The sequence below is a fragment of the Podarcis melisellensis genome, assembly GCF_964234715.1.
Source record: "Podarcis melisellensis genome assembly, chromosome: 3".
Taxonomy (NCBI): domain Eukaryota; kingdom Metazoa; phylum Chordata; class Lepidosauria; order Squamata; family Lacertidae; genus Podarcis; species Podarcis melisellensis.
In genome coordinates, this window is record NC_138530.1 from 58,608,130 (window position 1) to 58,626,689 (window position 18,560).

Sequence of the window (18,560 nt, forward strand, 5' to 3'; positions counted from 1 at the left end):
GAGTGTATATATTTTAATTGCCAAAGGGATGGAAATCGACACATAGGATGGTAAGGGTTCATTCAGTATTCACAGCTTGACAGGAAATACAAATGACATATCTCAAAGTTTAATTAAAAGGAGACTTTCAAATATGCTTAAATAGACAGCTTACCCTGAAAATTTGATTTCATAATTTAAACCCTGAATTCAGGCACAGCAAATTTCAAAAATACATTTCTAATATCATGCACCGATGGTACCCTTTCCTTAATGGCACTTCTGATGTGACCAAGTAAGTGTGTAATATAAATATCCATGGAACAAAGTAAGTAAGACTGCAGTATTGTTTTCTATTCATGTTAAGCACTGATACTGAAAAGGAAGACAAAGCCTGTCAAAACACATATACAAATTCAGCTAGTGAGACTAATTATGGCAGCATTTCTACATGATCCCCCCAGCTTGAGGAAAGGCAGCTGAGGATTAATGGAGCTTTCAAAGATCCTGTGAATTTTCCTCTAAGACAATTATAGCAGGAGCAAAGGCCAACTTACTTGATGTAGTATGGAACTTTGTTATGTGAAACTGATCTCTGCCATGGTAGCTGAACAGAGGCTGTAGAAAAGCAACGAAATGGGGTAATTATGACAAAAATAAATAATTTATAGTTAAGTTTTATAATTAAGCTCGGTCATAAGAAAGCACTGAATATGCATTCCAGGACCTGGGAGTGAAGATCCATCTCTACCTTCTAGACAGAGTTCTGGGAATACCATCACCACACCTAGAAACAAAGCTCCGCTCTCTATTCCACCCATCCAAAGCTACAACAGCTTTTTCAGTGGTCAGCACGGACAGTTGCAGCAGCAGGCTCAAAGGGATACCACCTCTGATACTTGGGGTGATACAGAGCCATCAGCAGCAGCAGCCGTTGATGGCTTTATCCTTTACAGATTTGTCTAACCCCCTTTGAAAGCCATTCAAGTTGGTGGTCATTACTACCATTTGGTGGTAGCAAATATCACCATTAACTATGCACCGTGTGAAGAAGTAATTTGTTCAGTATGTTCTGAATCTTACAACATTCAGTCTCTCTGGATGACTCTGGGTTCTAGTATTATGGGAGAGGGAGAAGCACTTCTCTCTAACCGTGTTTTCCCATGTATAATTTTATACACCTCTATCATGCCCCCGCCCTCCTTACTTGATTTTTCCCCTAAACTAATACTAGAATGTCCTTTTCCTCGTAAGGGAGTTTATGCAGACCATCAACCACTTTGGTTTCCCTTGCCTATCTCTACATTATCCTTATTAAAATGAGGCAATCAGAGCTGTTGTTCTCTAATGTCTTTGCCCCAGAGAATGCTCAATGGCAAGCCATCTATTTGTTCTGTATTTTTCCCTTGTCAAGTTATTAGAAATGCTGGATTCCAGATGCTGTAGATAGGTTTGATTGCTGAAAAATGATGAAAGCTACTTCCCCACCCCTTCCAAATATCTAAATTTGTGTGTAAACTTGCACTGTACCTATCTAGGAATCCAATCCTGCTTAGACACTACTTTCTGAACTTCGTATGAATAGCAGCCTTAAGGTCACATACACAAATGACTTCACTGTTCGGGTGAAAATAAGAGATCTTTGAACTGCCAAGTACCACATTTATCTACTCCTGGAATGTCCCTCAATCTCCTTTTACATCCTCCAGTATAAGAACACACTATCAAGCAGCTTCTTTTACTAACACTTACTGGACAGAAAATTTTGAGATGTGGGTCCACAGTTCCAGTGTGCTTCCTGTAGCAGTTTAAGGCGATCCTCTACAGATATCTGCATGTACAAACATATACAAGGAAAACCATTAATTTCAAGTGATCATACATTCTTAACAGCCATTCTAACAGCCAGCATTGCAAACAATGGTTTACAAACAGTTTTAGCAAATAGACTTTAGATGTACTGCAGATGTGTTTACTCTGCCCATTTGCATCTGTTCTCTTGTTTTTAATGTTTAAATACAAATGAATAATGATCTTTCTGTAAGCAATGCAAATCAATAAATAAGATTTTCACAGTGACTAATACTGTCTCCACTGAAATTTTTTGCTTCTCTCTCCTCTTCTCTTGTCTAAATATCTGTAGTCAGCAGGCCTAATTTTGATTCTATTGATCTTACAGCTGCCTTTACAAGGAACCACTTTGGAGCATGCTGTTTTGCTGGTTGACAGGATGGGCAGATATCCTCCTGGTTTACTAATTAAACTGCACTTGCACATCCAGCAGGAGTCTGACTGCTTAGTCAAATCTCCGCAAGGCATAAAAAGCATTCCAAACACAAATTACATTGCAAGAAACAGAGATGCATCAGAAATGTTAATAATTTCATCTCACAGGACACACTGTTTCTCAGCAGACTACATCTAAACTCAGCAGGTCGCAGATGTCAAAGATAGGGGGGCATTTTTCTCCACTTTCAAACATTTCACACTTCCAACTTTTTCTTCTTCTCAGGTTGAAATAGGGTCTCGATGCAGAAAAGGAAGCAAATAGAAATACACAAAACTCTTGGTACAAGTTTGAATGGAGTACAGAAGACTAATTTTCTTTTAATATGAAATTCCCAGTAGACGTTCTTCCACAACAGTTTCAGACCATTAAGGCAATAGGAATTTATTGGAAGCTTTTTGGTTTTCTGGAACATTCAAAGGCAGAAATGAATCCATTCGAAGTCTGAAATCAATAGTGCAATGTGGAATGACTGCCCCCAGGCCAATCGAGACCTTGCTAAGCCATCTAGCATTGCAAAAGGAGAAAAAAACAACAACACTTCTTTACTAGGCTAGATAGAACACATTGCACACTGCCTCATATGTTCCTAGGTCTCCAGGGTAGCATGGGAATGGTGACATCATTGCCCTCTGGGAGATATATGAGCATGTGAAATATGTTTAGCATGATCTGTAAATGTCCTCAGGTTGTACTATACCCACCTTATGCTGCTTCCAGAATATGCCTAGAACCTGCCCCAAATTTGAGGTCCATTTTCCCCGACTGCTTCACTACAAGTTCTGTAGCTATAAAATACCAACTTTAGCATGCCACACCCTTCTTTTCCTCGCCTGCTGCTGAACCTGGAGAATGGCAGCCTGCTGAGGAACTGAAGGGTAGAGCCAGTTAGCTCTGCCCATGAAGAGCAACTGTAAGAACGATAGCTGTTTCTAAGGGGAAGCCTATTGTTTGGGCAAAGGGTTGTGGTGACAGCTACATTTGTGGTGAGACCACAAATGCAACTCACAAATGTATAAAGTGAAATTGATGGGAACCAACGTTTGTCCAGACAGCTTTCCGGGTCATGTGGCCAGCAGGACTAAACTGATTCTGGTACAACGGAAGAATTACTTATATACACACAAACTTTCAAAAGTTGTTAATAGCCATGATTAATGGATATACAAGCCCAAAATATGTACACGTGTCTTTGGATATTAATTCCATCCCCTCCCTGCACTGTACTGCTGATATCAGCAGAAAAGAGAAGCTACCACTCATGAGAGAAAAGAAGAGACTCTTTCATTGCAATTTATTACTAAAGCAGTCAAGATTAATGATAAATTGTACTGCAATAGAGAATAAGAACAATAAAGGGACACCCTCTCACTCTTAATCCATTGAAGAGAAGAACAGAATACCTGTAAAAGTTTCCAGCGCATATTGAGATCATCCAGCTGTCGCGATATCTTTAAGGATGGATGAAGGTCAAGCGGAGAGAATTGACTGGATAAATCATTAACTGCTTTAACTTTCAAGTTGATTGGTGCAATTTCTTCTCTAAAGGCCTAGAACAGGAAACATGTATGTACTCTCAACAAAACATGTTAAAAGACCAGAGTCAGACAGCACATGAAGCACCCTCAAGCACTTACTATTTATTCAAATTCAGCAATAAGCATCAGATTTCACTGCATTTCGGTTCATATGGGGCCCTTGCTGGCTTGGTGAACTGCACATTACCTCAGTAAATCATGAAAATTAAGCAATATGCTCATCAGCCAGGGCCTTTAATATTTCCAACTAATCAGCAAAAGTTTCTGACTTCTCACTGCTACTAGTCAGTCAATTATATCATTCACTTTTGTTTGGGTTTGCTAACAGGCTGACATAATGAAAACACAATAAGCTTATCCTTACCTTCCTTTATACAAATGCAATTAAGAAGAAACTAATTACCTCTTAAAGGCAGAAAGTGGTATTCACAAAACAAAGCTTTTGCAAACTGATTGGTTTCTATTAAAATGGGAATGGGGAAAGGGTGGGCATATTATGCTTAAAACAACAGAACAGAAAATATAAATCAAGTTTGATTATGTTCTGTGGGGATATAAATAAAGTTCCAGTGAATTTTGCTTAATCATTATTTGAAAGAAACATGAAGAGGGTGTTGTGTGTGTGATGCTAGGATACGTAGTGCGATTTATCTTTTTTTTTAGATCATCCATGAATTGACAGACAATAAGCCTCTAAGTCCAGTACTAAAATACCCACTGACTTCAGAACCATTTCCTTAGATTTTGTGCCTTAGGCTTTTTATAGCCTAGGATTTGTAGAGTTGCTGCAGTATGATTTATGAACACCTAAGCTTGCATCGTGGAACATATTGGGAGTTCAAAAAACATTAACAGGAGCAGATTTATTTTGTTTCATGGCAGGCTAGCCATAAGGATTTTCCAGTTTGGGAAAATTATTACTGCACTTTTATACCACATTTTCCCTTCAAAATGAGAGTTTAAAAATATAAACATGTAGGATTTTTGCTCTTGATAAGTTATTTGTGCCTCCCTCTGATCATGTTAACCTTCCCAGCCACCCAATCTATACCATCTTCCCACCACAGTGCTGCTACTTCACTAAAATGAAATGAAATAAAATGTGTTGGGGGTGTACTTCTGTAGCCATCTTTGTAACTGGATGTGCAAGTGGCCTCAGTGGTTATGAGTGCCTATTTTTACTATGGCTAATTCACCAGGTACGATCATTCCTGAATTGAGGTAGCCTTCCTAGACTGATCTACAACCTGGTAACCTTATGTCTGGATTACTACAATGCACTCTGTTTTGTACCTTTGAACCTTGAAAATGGTTCGCTAGTTGCAACAGCTGCAGAATGTTTGATTCCCCATGATCTGCACTCACTGTTTCTTTGCTTCCAAGCCCAATTCAAGGTCCTGTCATTGACTTTTAAAGCCGTAAATCCTCAAGGCCAAAATACTTGGTAGGGTTCAGTGTGCCAGTCTGACCCCTGAGATCACTGGAGGGACCTTTTGAGATTTGTGGTGCTGGGAGTAGTGGCCCAAGGAGTAGTGACCTGGTTGAGGGTCTTCTTGGTTGTGGCCCTCAACTCCAATTTTATCAGCCACAGAAGATATGCTTTTTTGTTCTAGTCTTTGGGATTTGTTGCCAATTAGGCTCAGGAAAATTTGATTAGTAGAACAATCTATGGAATTGTTTACTTGCTGTTGTTTTTAGGTTCAAGATGATTTCATGGTTTTATTTTGCTTTGTGATTTGAAAATGTGATTTATGAACTTCTCTAGGATTTTTGAATTTAGAACATTATATAACTGGAGTCAATAAGCAAATAAAGCATGTAAAGTACACGAAAGAGATATTTGTACATATTTTGCTATCTTGGAACATTAATTCAGAGCATAGCAATGGCCGCATGCATTGTTAGAGACTAAATTTCATTCACACATAGGCATTTGTTCAAAATGCATTACACTGAAAAATACATTTGTGCTTACTGTTGTTTTATCAATGTGATCCTGTAATGAATCCATCAGTATATCTCCAACGAGTTTCCAACCATTTAGCACATTTTCTGCCTCTCTCAGGTCAGCATCTAGGTCATCCATAGAACACTGCAAGTCCTTCAGTTTCTCCAGCGCTTTGTCCACTTGCTTCTGCCAACTGCTGGCACAGGTATTTAGGCTTTCCCACTTCTCTTTCACTTCTGCAGACTGCTTACGCATAGCTTTGGCAATCTTCTGTGCTTTCTCTTCGGGGGTCAGCTCTGTAACAGAAGGCATTTCAAAGAATCAGATTGACATGGAATTGAAAGGATTTGCTGTTCCACACAAATGCACAGTATGCTTTTAACAAGGTGCCTATTAATGCTGATTATTACGCTTTGGTTTGCCACTCGCATCCTCTGTTCTGTCAGACCCAGTGTGTTTGCAGGTGGTCCTCTAGACAAGATCCAATTAAGTAGTAAAAATGTGCCGTATGTCTCTGAATTTCAGGCTTCCCACAGCATCAGATTGGCCACTGTAAGAACAGGATGCTGGAATAGATGGGTACTGGCCTGATCCAGAAGACTCTTCTTATGTAAGGTATTTTTTAGAAACAAGCAATGTTCAAATGCCAGACAAATACAGAATCAAAACTCAACTACATTTGCAGTCCAGGGAAGCTGAACAGGTAACAAGAGAAAAACAAGTATATGGGGACCTAAGAGTAGTGTGTAATGTCTTGTGACAGTGTTAATATAATACTTAATGAAGTACAGTAAGTTGCTTATATGTCACCAGTAAGAAAAGAATGGCTTTAATGATGCAGGCAGATCCCTCCAACAGGACATACCATCTGTGATATTAACACAGCCCAGTAATTTACAAAAATACCCACGTGTGATTGCAACTAAACACCAGAAAACTATAGCTGAGGCAGTACACCCCTAAATTCCACCTGCTAGAAAGCAACCATGTTTGTTTGTGGCTTCCCAGAAGTATCTGATTGGCCACTGTTGATAACATGATGCTGGACTAGAGAGGCCTTCATTGGTCTCATCCAGCAGGGTATTTTCTATGTTGTTGTTGTAAATATTAATGTCTTCTTGTTTATCGACATATTAAACTGTTGCTTTGGATGTCGGTTGAGGACATGGGGCTGCGGGAACAGTCTGAAAGGAAGACCCAAACAAGAATCACAAGCGGCAGTGTGGAAAAGGAAGACTGGCACCAGATGTGGAACCAGAAATTAAGTTTCTTATCCACTGTTAGTTTCCACTGCACGTTAATTAAAAACAAGATTCTACAGATTGTTAGGGCACTTGAAGGGCAACTTTAATTCAGAGTTGCTGTGTAATGGCAAGTGCACTTTCATATTGTATAAATTCAGGTCCCGAATGTATTACATTCATGCCTTCCTTTTCATTTTAGAAGAGAGCCTTAGAATTGCTTGTAAACTTGATTTTTAAAAAGACATTTACTGCAGAGCTGAAGGCTGACAAATGTACTTTTATGAGCTATAAAGATGCATGCAATCTATTCACTCAAGATATGACTGTATCTTACACATAAATATGCTTGGCATTCTGCTATACCAACATGTTTTAATGAGCAACCTACCAATTCCAGGAAAGCTGAAGCCACATTCATAGTTACATTGACTGCACAAAGTAAAAGTACTAATGAGAAGTTTGTTAGTAGTGACAGCTTTCTTTGCAGCAGCTTTTTGTCAGCCTGCCATGTAAGAAGCTGGTGTGATAACACACAACACCTTTGGCAAAAACCACTGCACACTGATTGCTGCCAGTTTCTACTTATTTATCTAATGCATTTATTTACTGTAGTTTATCCTGCTTTTCAGACAATAATTGCCTTTCCAGTCACATCAGTTAAACAATAAAAATGAGAGACGGGCCCTTCCATCAGGCTTAGAAATTAAAAAGGCATGACACAAGGAGGGAAGAGGTATGAAGTTTGGCTTCAAAGTATTATACTACCTCTACTTCAGCAGATACTCGGGGAGTATGAAAAGCTCCCTGAATTATTCTACTAGCTTAAAGGAAAGGAAAACAAGTTACCTTTCTGCTCCAGTTGCAACAACATTATTTAAAGTTAACATAGTTATAAAAGGTTTATTAAGCCTCTGGTCAACATGAGTTACAGTGGGGCTTCCAAAATGACAAGTCTAGTTTTAGGGAAAGTACTTTTAATGGCAGCCATTTAAAAAATAAAAAGAATGCCTGAGAGAAGGGGGGGGGGGTTAGACAACAGGCAAGCATGGATACAGTTTCAAGGTTGGGCTTAACAAGTTTGGTTTGTCTATAGCAGACCTCACTAGATAGACACCCTAAAATAAACATTGTTACATAAACTAGGCTACTCTGTGCTGACTCAGTTGCTTTACACACTACCCTTTCCCACAAACGTGTGGCATTAAAATCCTTGTCCCTTTTACCTGCGCTTACTTGTGTGTAATGGTCATGGCAGAAGGTATCACACATAGCTGCAATGCTAAGCCAACACCTAGCAAAATGTGAATGTGGGTGTGTGACAGTAAAAAATGGAGTCACTTGGCTTGTCCCCTTGTTCTCCTGCTGCCATGCAGGAGTGTTGCATCCAAACCATGACTATTGGGTTTGTCTTGCTCCAAGCAAACCATAAGTGGTAAGCCAATAGCAACTCTTAATTGTTACTCTAGTTGTATAATACTTTGGCTTTATTTCCTTTGAAGGCAGTAAAGTTATTTCCACGCTAACTTTTCTACAGAAAATGAAATGTCACAAGTAAATAGGACTTGCATTCTCTGTGTTTTTTCTTAACCAATTCATCAGACCAAAAAATATTTACCTGGGCATGTTCAGAGTATCATACAGAGTTTAAGGGGGACTGTTAAAATCATAATTGGCTGAAACCGTTTGTGTGCCTTTGTCATCACCACAATAAACTTTGCCTTTGCAGATCACATGCGCAGTATCAACACCTGGCTAATGATGGCTTCCACCTCTGTTCTTTAAGCCTGCAATATGTAGCCATGTCATGCTGCCTAATAAATAAAGTGCATTCGTGTAAATCACTTGCAACAATTATTTCTTTTATGATACAACTATGATTTATTGCACTTTTTGCCTTTGCAATTAAAAGGCAGAACAGATGGCGAATGCTTAATTTAGAATGACAGATCTATCAAAGTAACATTTGCAACTGCATAATTACTTGATATTACCAAGGGATCTCACCAGTATTCACCAGTTTGCTTCTAAAATCTCTCTCTTTTTCACTTCATTAAAGTTTTTGGTTTGTTCAAAGCTCTTGCCAAATCAAGCTTTGGACTTCTGTGGCATCCTGCCATTATTAGGTAAAACAAAAAGGTGACAGGAAATATGCTTTCAAAGTCACCTCCATGTAGCAAGAAAGATATATGCATTACAAGACCATGCCAGCTAGGCATTGAATATGTGCAGATACCCCAAGATACCTAGAAATATGCCTACATGTCTGGATGTTAAAAAAAAAAAAACGGTGAGAGGGGGTGGGACTAGTGATCAGACTCCAAGGATTAGGGAGGTCAATGAATGTGCCTGGTCTATGACATCCCTTCTGAATTAAAAACCTTGTACTTTATAATGAACCAGTAGTTCTGAAGGAGTCAATGCTAATACTTCATGAGTATGAGACTCTATTAGGGACACGAGTGGCACTGTGGGTTAAACCACAGAACCTAGGACTTGCCGATCAGAAGGTCGGCGGTTCGAATCTCCACTCCTGTTGCTCGGTCCCTGCTCCTAACAACCTAGCAGTTTGAAAGCACGTCAAAGTGCAAGGTACCGCTCCGGCGGGAAGGTAAACGGCGTTTCCGTGCACTGCTCTGGTTCTCCAAAAGCAGCTTAGTCATGCTGGCCACATGACGTGGAAGCTGTCTGCAGACAAACGCTGGCTCCCTCAGCCAATAAAGCAAGATGAGCACCACAACCCCAGAGTCGGCCACAACTGGACCTAATGGTCAGGGGTCCCTTTACCTATGAGACTCTATTAGTAACTACACTTCATCTACATGTAAAATTAATTCCAGTATTTGCCATGTTCTTTTGCACAACTGTTTACAGGACAGCTCCACTGCCAGAATTTCTGGCTAGAACATCTCTGGGTACAACTCACTGTTTGCAGTCCTTTCCCTTCTTACTTTATACTGGTGATTCTGGAATAGTCTGACAAGCTTTGGGTCAAATAAGAGGAACTTATACTGTGGACCATAGCCCTGCCAGTATTGCCCCAGTTTCCATGATGGAAAGGGGGAGCACTGGCGCTGTGTTAGAATGAAAGCACAGAAATGATCCAAACTGCTGTGGTTCCTATACCACCAAAGAGCCAAATGTTCACCCAAAGGCTATCAATAGTTGGCCCAGGGATAAAAGAATGGCTGAGCCGCTACTTCTTCAACCATCCCTTCCTCCTGGATTCAAATATGCATGGTAGATCTGGCCCTAGTTTTCCCAGCCTCTTGCAGTGGGGTCAACCACTAGCATCACTGCACAGCTCACATTTATCTAAGGGCCAAACATGGCCAACAGCATGACTTGAGCATGTCTAATGTTTACTATGTCTAATTAATGGGAAGTTGGAAATCGGGATCAGAAATATGGCACACATGGACCAAGGGGTCATCCTCTCCCAATAAAGACTGTCCCAGAAGAGAATATTGCCCTGGCATCAAAGGGATTTCCCCTCCCAAATCCAAAACAAAGGAAATGGGAAATGCCCAAGGGTAGGATGGGGGGTGTTATGTGGTTTCTTAATGATGTGCACAACTGAAAGCTCTGAAGCTTTCGGAATTGGTGCTTGTATCATTTGTTTGGTGTGTTTTTTTTATAAATATGATTAAGTTGAAAGAAGCCAGGTGTTAATTAGCTACTAAAAACCCAGCTAGTCTTTAAATGAGGCAATTTACCACAGCAGTGCTCGCCAGCCTAATATACTCAACTACTGAATGAATATTACTGATTACCATCTTCTCATAATGCAGTGGTCTGAACAAATTTGAACTTGGAAAATATTTTTCATAATAATTCTCCCAATTTAGATCAGCTATATTATACATCTCATCAAAGCTATCTAATGTAGCATAGTATCCATCTGACTGTTCAAAACAGCTGGGGGACAGGATCCAGTAAAGGAGGCTGGCAAAGAACTAGCCTGGGGAAAATGTTCATTTGTTTTAATCAGCAAGCATTCATAATGGAAACCCGAAGTCAAAGAGGAAGAAACTAGGAAAGGCAAAGTTGTGCACACAGTACAATTGCATAAAATTAAAATGTGTTTATGCAACAGATAGTTTCTTACAACACCAGTTGTTCCCAATTAATAGAACAATAGAAAAGCAGGGTAAGAAAAGCCAACAAAGCTGTCTTGAAATAAGATTATTATTTTTTTACGTTCTGGCAAATAAATCTCTTGTAAGTGTGTTTAGGATTGCAAACTTCATGAACTATAAGCAGTGTACCATAGCATGCATTTCGTTCCTGTTAATGTGCTCTAAAAACAGACCAAATTTATTATGTATTTTGAACGTATAATATGCAATGTGAGCGAGTATCTGAATCCCCACTCTGGTTCTGTGTTTGATATGCATAGTTGTACTGCTATAAAACAAGGATGGGAATCTGGATAGACAGCAACTCCCATCATCCTTGACCACTGGCTGAAGCTGATGGGAATTGTGTCTCAGACATCTGAAGGGCCCCATCCCCCCATCCCTGATATGCACAGAACATATTTGTAAGGCTAGTAAAACTTAAAACAGAAAACAGTGCTCAAGGTAACATAATCATACCTGATCAGGAGCCTTCTGGGCAAAACATTTTGCAACTGTCATGTCAATCAGAAAATTCTTTCTTATATATCATGTTTCTACAGTGGTGTTACACCAAACTGCATTGCACCAGTAACAGCAATATACACAGTAACAGACAGTATCACTTGTAAAACTGCCCAATCTCTTGTCTTTGACAATTCACCAGCTATAATAATGTTCTCCAACTGTCAGGATTTATTTATTTTATTTAAATGGTACTATTGTGGCGTTCCCTAGGCCACACACAATTCATTTAAAGTTCTTTGGAGAACAATGAATATTCACCAGGAGAATCACATACTCAACAAAGAAGCTGGGTTTAAAAACTGACCTGACTTTGAGTGTACATTTTTTCTTGGTTCTTCGGGGCCTTCGATTGGTTGATCAGCGAGGAACACTCGTGCTTGGTCTACAGCATTCAAAATGGCTTGCTCTTTATCCTTCAACTCACGCCTTAGTGCCTTTCCAAAAGAAAAACAGTGGAGTCAATTTTGATCTAAGGCTGAAGTCAATGTACAGTACTGCAACTCTCCATTTTCATCTCTTTGACCTAACTTGGAGCTATGGTTAGAGGTTTTGTTACAATCAAGCGGTATATAAATTTTCTTAAATAAAATAAATGGTTTGTTGCATTTATAATCTCTGTAAAATAACATTTATCCACCATGGATCCAGTCTTGTCATCATTTATCATCATTGGGCGGCGGGGGGGGGGGGGAGAGGCTGCTTTTCAATGCACACCTGCAGAGTTCTGCTTAATTAGAAAGCTCTGATCCCCAAACCTTGCCTTTTGTTTCATGGTTGGGGGAGGGGGAAATGTGATTTTCATTTTCCCCCTCCTCCTCCTCTTTTTTTTTGGGGGGGGGTGTTCCTTTTCAATGTGCCCTCTACAGTTTTCTGCATTCAGAAGTCACAAATGGAAAACACTGTCAGTATTTCAGATATGCGAGCAGTGAGTGTTTATTAATGTGCATTCATTAATACACAAGGTTTGAGGCAGGACTGTAAACAGACAGGTCAGAAAGAAATGAAAACGCAGGCAATGATTCTGTAATTAAGTTATAACACTCCTGTGTTAGCAACAGCTGTTTTGAAAATTAACATAGTTAATTAGGTAATTATCACTGTGTTGTGTTTTTCTTAATTTCATGTCTGATAGGAAGAGGAATTCAACAGTGGAGCAGATTCCGAGAGGTGGTGGACTCCCCTTTCTTGGAGGCTTCTAAGCAGAGGTTGTGTGGTTATCTGTCATGTATGATCTTCTGCTTCTTTGGCGATCACTTGTTGCCAAATAAGATTGTCTCCCATGAACATGGTCTTAACACTGAGTCCGTAAGTGACTGTGGAGGCCAATTCTAGATCCACACATCCTTCCACAGTGGGGACACAGGTTTCTGGGTGGGAACTGATCAAAGTAAGGGTTTTCTAAACATGCCTTCCTCTTAGCATGTTTTGTCCTGAGTTCGAACGTCTTCTTCTTTTTTTTTTAGTATATGTGCTGCCGAAGCGAGCACGAGTTCGAACGTCTTCAAAGTCCATGACACCTTTGGTAAAGGATGTTCTTCAATTAGGGTGCTTGCAGGCCAGTGTTCCCCAATTGTCAGTGTTTATACTACTTTTTTTTTTTTTTTAGATTTGCCTTGAGAGAGTCTTTAAACCTCTTTCATTGTCCACCGGTATTTTGCTTTCCATTCTTGAGTTGGGAATAGAGTAGTTGGTTTAGAAGACAATAATCAGGCATCCGAACAACATGACCAGTCCAACGGAGTTGATGTTGAAGAATCATTGCTTCAACACTGGTGATCTTTGTATAATTTTTTTGAGCTGCCTACCTGGGTCAACAAGGGCCAACATTGATGCCACAATCCAGCATTGCCTGAGCTCTGCGAATGCAACTTTATCCCGATTGAAATGCAGAGTGTTTGAGGACCGGGACATTCACAGGGAAACCAAAATGCTTGTTTACAAAGCTTTTGTACTACCAACCTTACTATATGCTTGTGAAACATGCACCATTTATAAACACCATCTCCTCAAAAGATTCCATCAATGTATGATCTAGCTTGCAAGGGATTGGGCTAGATGACCTTCATGGTGCCTTCCACCTCTATAATTCTAGGATTCTATGATTTCCCTATGACTTAATTGCTTACAAGTCCTCCCCACAAGGCTGTGTGTATATAACGCAGGATAACACTGCATGCATCTTATAAAACCAAGACTTTGGTCTGATAAAGACCAAAGTCCACAAAAGCTTAATTAGTCTTTACAACACCACAAGACTCACAGTACCTTGCTCCTTTTACTAAACTGGAGTAAGTTGAAAAGTATGCAGTGCAGCAATAACTAGAATACAGTAATATTCCACACAGAAAAATACATCTTTAATATGTATGAAAATACATCTGATTTAAGCATCCTCTAACATGCCACTTTTATCATATTCAGAAGACAGTACTTGAATGAAAATCAAGACTTTAAAGGAAGATAAAAATAGGGCACAAAAATTCAAGAGCATGAAGAGGGTTGTAATAGTAATTTTTTATTATTTCATTAAAAATTTGATAACGCGCTTCAGAAGTACATCTTATTTTCCATAAGGGCAAATTGTAAGAGACAGAACTTTATGAGCAGGGACCTATCACATATTTATTTAAAAGATATATATGAATATATATGTGCAGCATGGCCTCAAGCCCTCCTTAGTAGCTTGCCATGTCCTTTGATCTCTGGTTCAATGTTGCCAGGGCCAAGTAAATCCCTGTGGGGAACTGTCCCCAGATCTAGACTGGGGGATGAATTCTCCTGCTCAGTTTAGGCAGGGATGTATTTTGGGTTTCCTCAATTACTCATTTTTCCGATATTTAATTCAGTTTCCCATATTTCTGCATTAGCTTAGGTTTTTTTTAAGTCCTCATGAACACTTCTCAATGTTTAATCACAGACTTCTAATACACACATTTTTGTATGCAATCTTGCCTGATATATACATTTTTGCAAGCAATTTCCCTAATGTAATGCATTTTTAATGATTTTTTTTACTAATGTGGGCATTATAATGCATATTTGCCCCTAATATCTGCAGTTCTGACACATCTCTAGGATGGGCAACTGCATCACAACATTTGGAGAAGTGAGGTTTTTGAAAGAAAACTAACTGTTTCAGTTCCTCTATTGTTTCAGGAGGTGCAAATTAGGCAAGTTTACATAAAACAGGTCTCAATTTTTTCCCATCCCTAGCTCAGTGTCCGTTAGGGCAGCTGCTGGACTGGATGTAATAAGCAGAAAATTCTGCCCTCTTCATCATACTGCATTTTTCTTCTCATTGGGTAAACAGCAACCCCGGTTCTAGAACACTAGCTCTCCATTGCCACATGACTTACTGCTTCCTGGAAGCAGTTTGCAACACGGAACAGAGGCCTATTTAAACAAAAATCCGAAATCCCACTAGGAATGCCTATTGTTGAACAGTCAAATCCTAACATTTGACATTGTATTCCATTGCTCTTTTTTCTTCTAAATGTCAGAAAATGTCTGGTGAACAGTAGTATCTATTCTGTTGAATAAAAGGCATTCTTACCAGTTAGAAACACTTTGTTTTGTGAAATAAATGCATGCAATTATTTTACTTTATTTCTTTGCCCTGTAAGCTGTGGTACAAACTAAAATCAGGGAACAGAACTATAAACATTTATCCACAATTATCTGCTATCTACTTTGGTCTGTTCTGTTCTCTCCCTAAACTGAAACTGAGAAAGACATCACTTGCTTATTTTAACTGGAAAGATCATTAACGACACAGAGGTTCCCCATTCCTTCACTATACCAAGAAATCCCATGAAGGTGTTGCCTTCTCTCTGGAATATGTTGGTGGAAATGTGGAATATCTTTTCCCCAAAGCTATTATTTCCTCAAAATGAGCTCCAACAAAATTCACTTTAGGACCGGGCTTGCATAATCTTTATGATGAACGCCTGTAGTATAGAATTTTTACCTTTTAAGTCAGAAATCACATTGCAACAACTCCCCCGCCCAAAAAAAATACATCCCCAAATATGTATTGCACAGCACTATCAACCCAAAAAACATCACATGTATTTTAAAAGAACTATTTCATTTGTAGCTTTCTCAAACAATTTACACAGGCTTATGCTGAACAGGTAAGTCTGCTAATTTTTTTTTGATAGAGGAAGGAGAGGCCATTTTCAATTAGAAAACATGAGGATTTCTTAAAAACAGAACACATCATCTAAATCACTTTTATTAGGCACCAGTGAAGTAAAGGCACTTTTTATTTGAGCCTGAATCTGTTGGGTCTTTCACAGGTTTATGTCCCAATACCATCCACTGGTATTGAATTACCTTCTAATTATACTGAGACAGGTGTTGGAGAAATTTGTTTCTTTTATAGTTATGGGTGGAAATGGAAAGCTCTTGAGGTTGAAGCGACTGAGGAAAAACAGTTTTTATATGGCTTACAAGAAATCAAGAGACTTTGTTTTAATACAGATTCTGTGCTGTAACAAAAGAAACTTTATCTGGTAATACCGAGGCATTATATCAACTTGTGAACAGGAATCTGCCCTTTTTCTGGGGCAGATCATAAAATCACCTTGCAACTCTCCACAGGTCCTGCAAGACTGAGCTGTTCCACCTGGCCTTTGGCTTAGACTGACCCCTTATATGGGATTTGATATATAAATTTTCCCTTGGCTTTTTTGCTGGCCCATGGCTTGGGTGAATATCTGATGTTTCCTCCCTTTATGGTCTTGATTTATGGGCTACTACTAAAACGAGGCTGCATTTTAAGCTGTATTTTAAGCCGTATTTTAATTAACTGTTTGTTTGTTTGTTTTTCTATTACGTTTTATTGTAATTTATATTTGGTGTTTTCCGCCCTCAGCCCGGCCCTGGCCGGGGAGGGTGGGGTATAAATAAAATGTTGTTGCTGTTATAAAACAAAGGTGAATTTCAGCAACTGATCCACTTCAAAATAGTCTCAAGTATGAGCTCATGTATGTTGTGAGGATAAAAACTATGCACACACATTTAAAACTTTGTCCCATACATCCTCTGAGTGTTGCACTTCAAGCCCATTTTACTTTATTCATAAAATGCTGATTTTAGTAAATACTAGTTGGGCTACAGAAGGCATCAGAAGCCTTTTGGGAGCAATAGAAACTTTGAGAAAGTGCTGTGGGTACCAATCACAAAATGGCTACCAGGTACGCATGGCACGACAAATAAATTATAGAGAGAATAAGGTCATTGCTGTTACCTCCTGGGCAATCTTATACTTCATGTAGGAAGTCAGCTATGGCCTGCTTGTCCAGATTGTGGAGATCACACAATACTGATTACACACAAAAAAACCCCTACAATGCTGTTGCTGTTTAGTAACAGGAAGTATTGACCAGTACCAGAGAAAACATGCAAGATAACCACATCATGCTCACTCCCTCTTTTGCACAATGAGACCAAAGACACATGCATCTCTCTCGCATACACTTTTACAGTTCCACAGCCACACACCCTCTTTCTCTGCCCAAATGTATCTGTCCTCTCTCTCTTGCAAACCACCCATACAGACCACCCACCACTTTCGCTTGCGCTCTCTCTGTCTCTCTCACACACAAACATATCCCCTTCTCCTCTTACAGACTTCACATGTATAAGCTCTCTCCCCTCCCTCCCTCTCTCATACACCCAGTGCTTTTTTCTGGGGGGACACAGGGATACGCATACGCCTAACCATTTTGTGAATCTTTGTGCTTTTGTCCATTTGCTGTATTTATTTTTCCCAATTTGAACTATAAAATGGTGATTTTCTGGAGTCAAAACAAGAGTACAGTGGTACCTCGGGTTACATAGGCTTCAGGTTACAGACTCCGCTAACCCAGAAATAGTACCTCAGGTTAAGAACTTTGCTTCAGGATGAGAACAGAAATTGTGCAGCAGCGGGGCAGCAGCAGCAGGAGGCCCCATTAGCTAAAGTAGTGCTTCAGGTTAAGAACGGACCTCCGGAACGAATTAAGTACTTAACCCAAGGTACCACTGTACCCCTAAACATTTTTTCAGAAAAAAGCACTGCATATACCACATAAGCATTTCTGCCACTCACCCTACTCAACTGCATCTATGTCAAACACACAAACACACAGAGAGACGAGAGAGAGAGAGAGAGAGAGAGAGAGAGAGAGAGAGAGAGAGAGAGAAGCCCCTACAGGTGAAGGAAGTCCCTGCCATCTTTCTTTAAAATCAGAAACAATAAACAATTCAAAAATGCACTAGGGTCACCTACCTAGTGCCTACAAGCAACCCCCAGGATACAGCTTTATGAATCAATGCATTGCAAGTAACGAAGGAATAGAGTCCTTTCCTAGTCAGAAGCTTATTTCCATTTTAAGAAAAGAAAAGACAACCCCTGTTGAGTATATTATAGGTTCACGGCAATGTCCTCAGAAGTGCTAGGAGATATCTTAATTCTTTAAAAAGAAGAAAAAAGAATGTGGAATATTTGTATTAGTGACTGAACACAAATCAGTTCTGAAGGAAGGGTTTTTTTAAAAAAAAATACATCTAGATAGTAAAATTAATGCACATTTATATTTGATTAAAAGGGTTAAGACTAAGTTCAACTCCTGAGAGAAAAATAACTTGATTAAAGCAGAGCTTTAACCAGTGCAACTTCACACAAATGTGACGGGATTCAACTAAGGCCAGGAATGCAGAAAAACATTGCTTAATTGAGAAAAGATTACAAAAGCCTGAAGAATAATTATTTTAATTAAAGTCTGCCAGTACCATTTTACATAACTATATGAATTTGTGGTTACAAATTTAGACTTTGGTTTCCAGAGCAATTACTGGTTCAGCTCAAGGAAGGCTAAAAATATATACACACAAAGGTTATGGAATACACAAAAAATACGGGAAAGCAGTCTTATA

At 39.3% G+C, this 18,560-nt stretch overlaps 1 protein-coding gene across 4 annotated transcripts in view; it reads right to left on the bottom strand.

Annotated features, from left to right (window-relative positions):
* Positions 1–18,560, bottom strand: part of UTRN (utrophin) — a gene marked incomplete at its 3' end in the record, with an annotated part of 317,155 nt that overhangs the window by 70,019 nt on the left and 228,576 nt on the right. For all 4 annotated transcript variants that reach the window (XM_081905086.1, XM_081905087.1, XM_081905089.1 and 1 more), the window contains 5 exons: positions 11,944–12,073; positions 5,780–6,048; positions 3,670–3,816; positions 1,732–1,810; positions 537–597 (listed from right to left, as the gene is read on the bottom strand). In XM_081905086.1, coding sequence (XP_081761212.1) covers positions 537–597; positions 1,732–1,810; positions 3,670–3,816; positions 5,780–6,048; positions 11,944–12,073 — 686 coding nt within the window. The remainder of the gene's footprint in view (positions 1–536; positions 598–1,731; positions 1,811–3,669; positions 3,817–5,779; positions 6,049–11,943; positions 12,074–18,560) is intronic.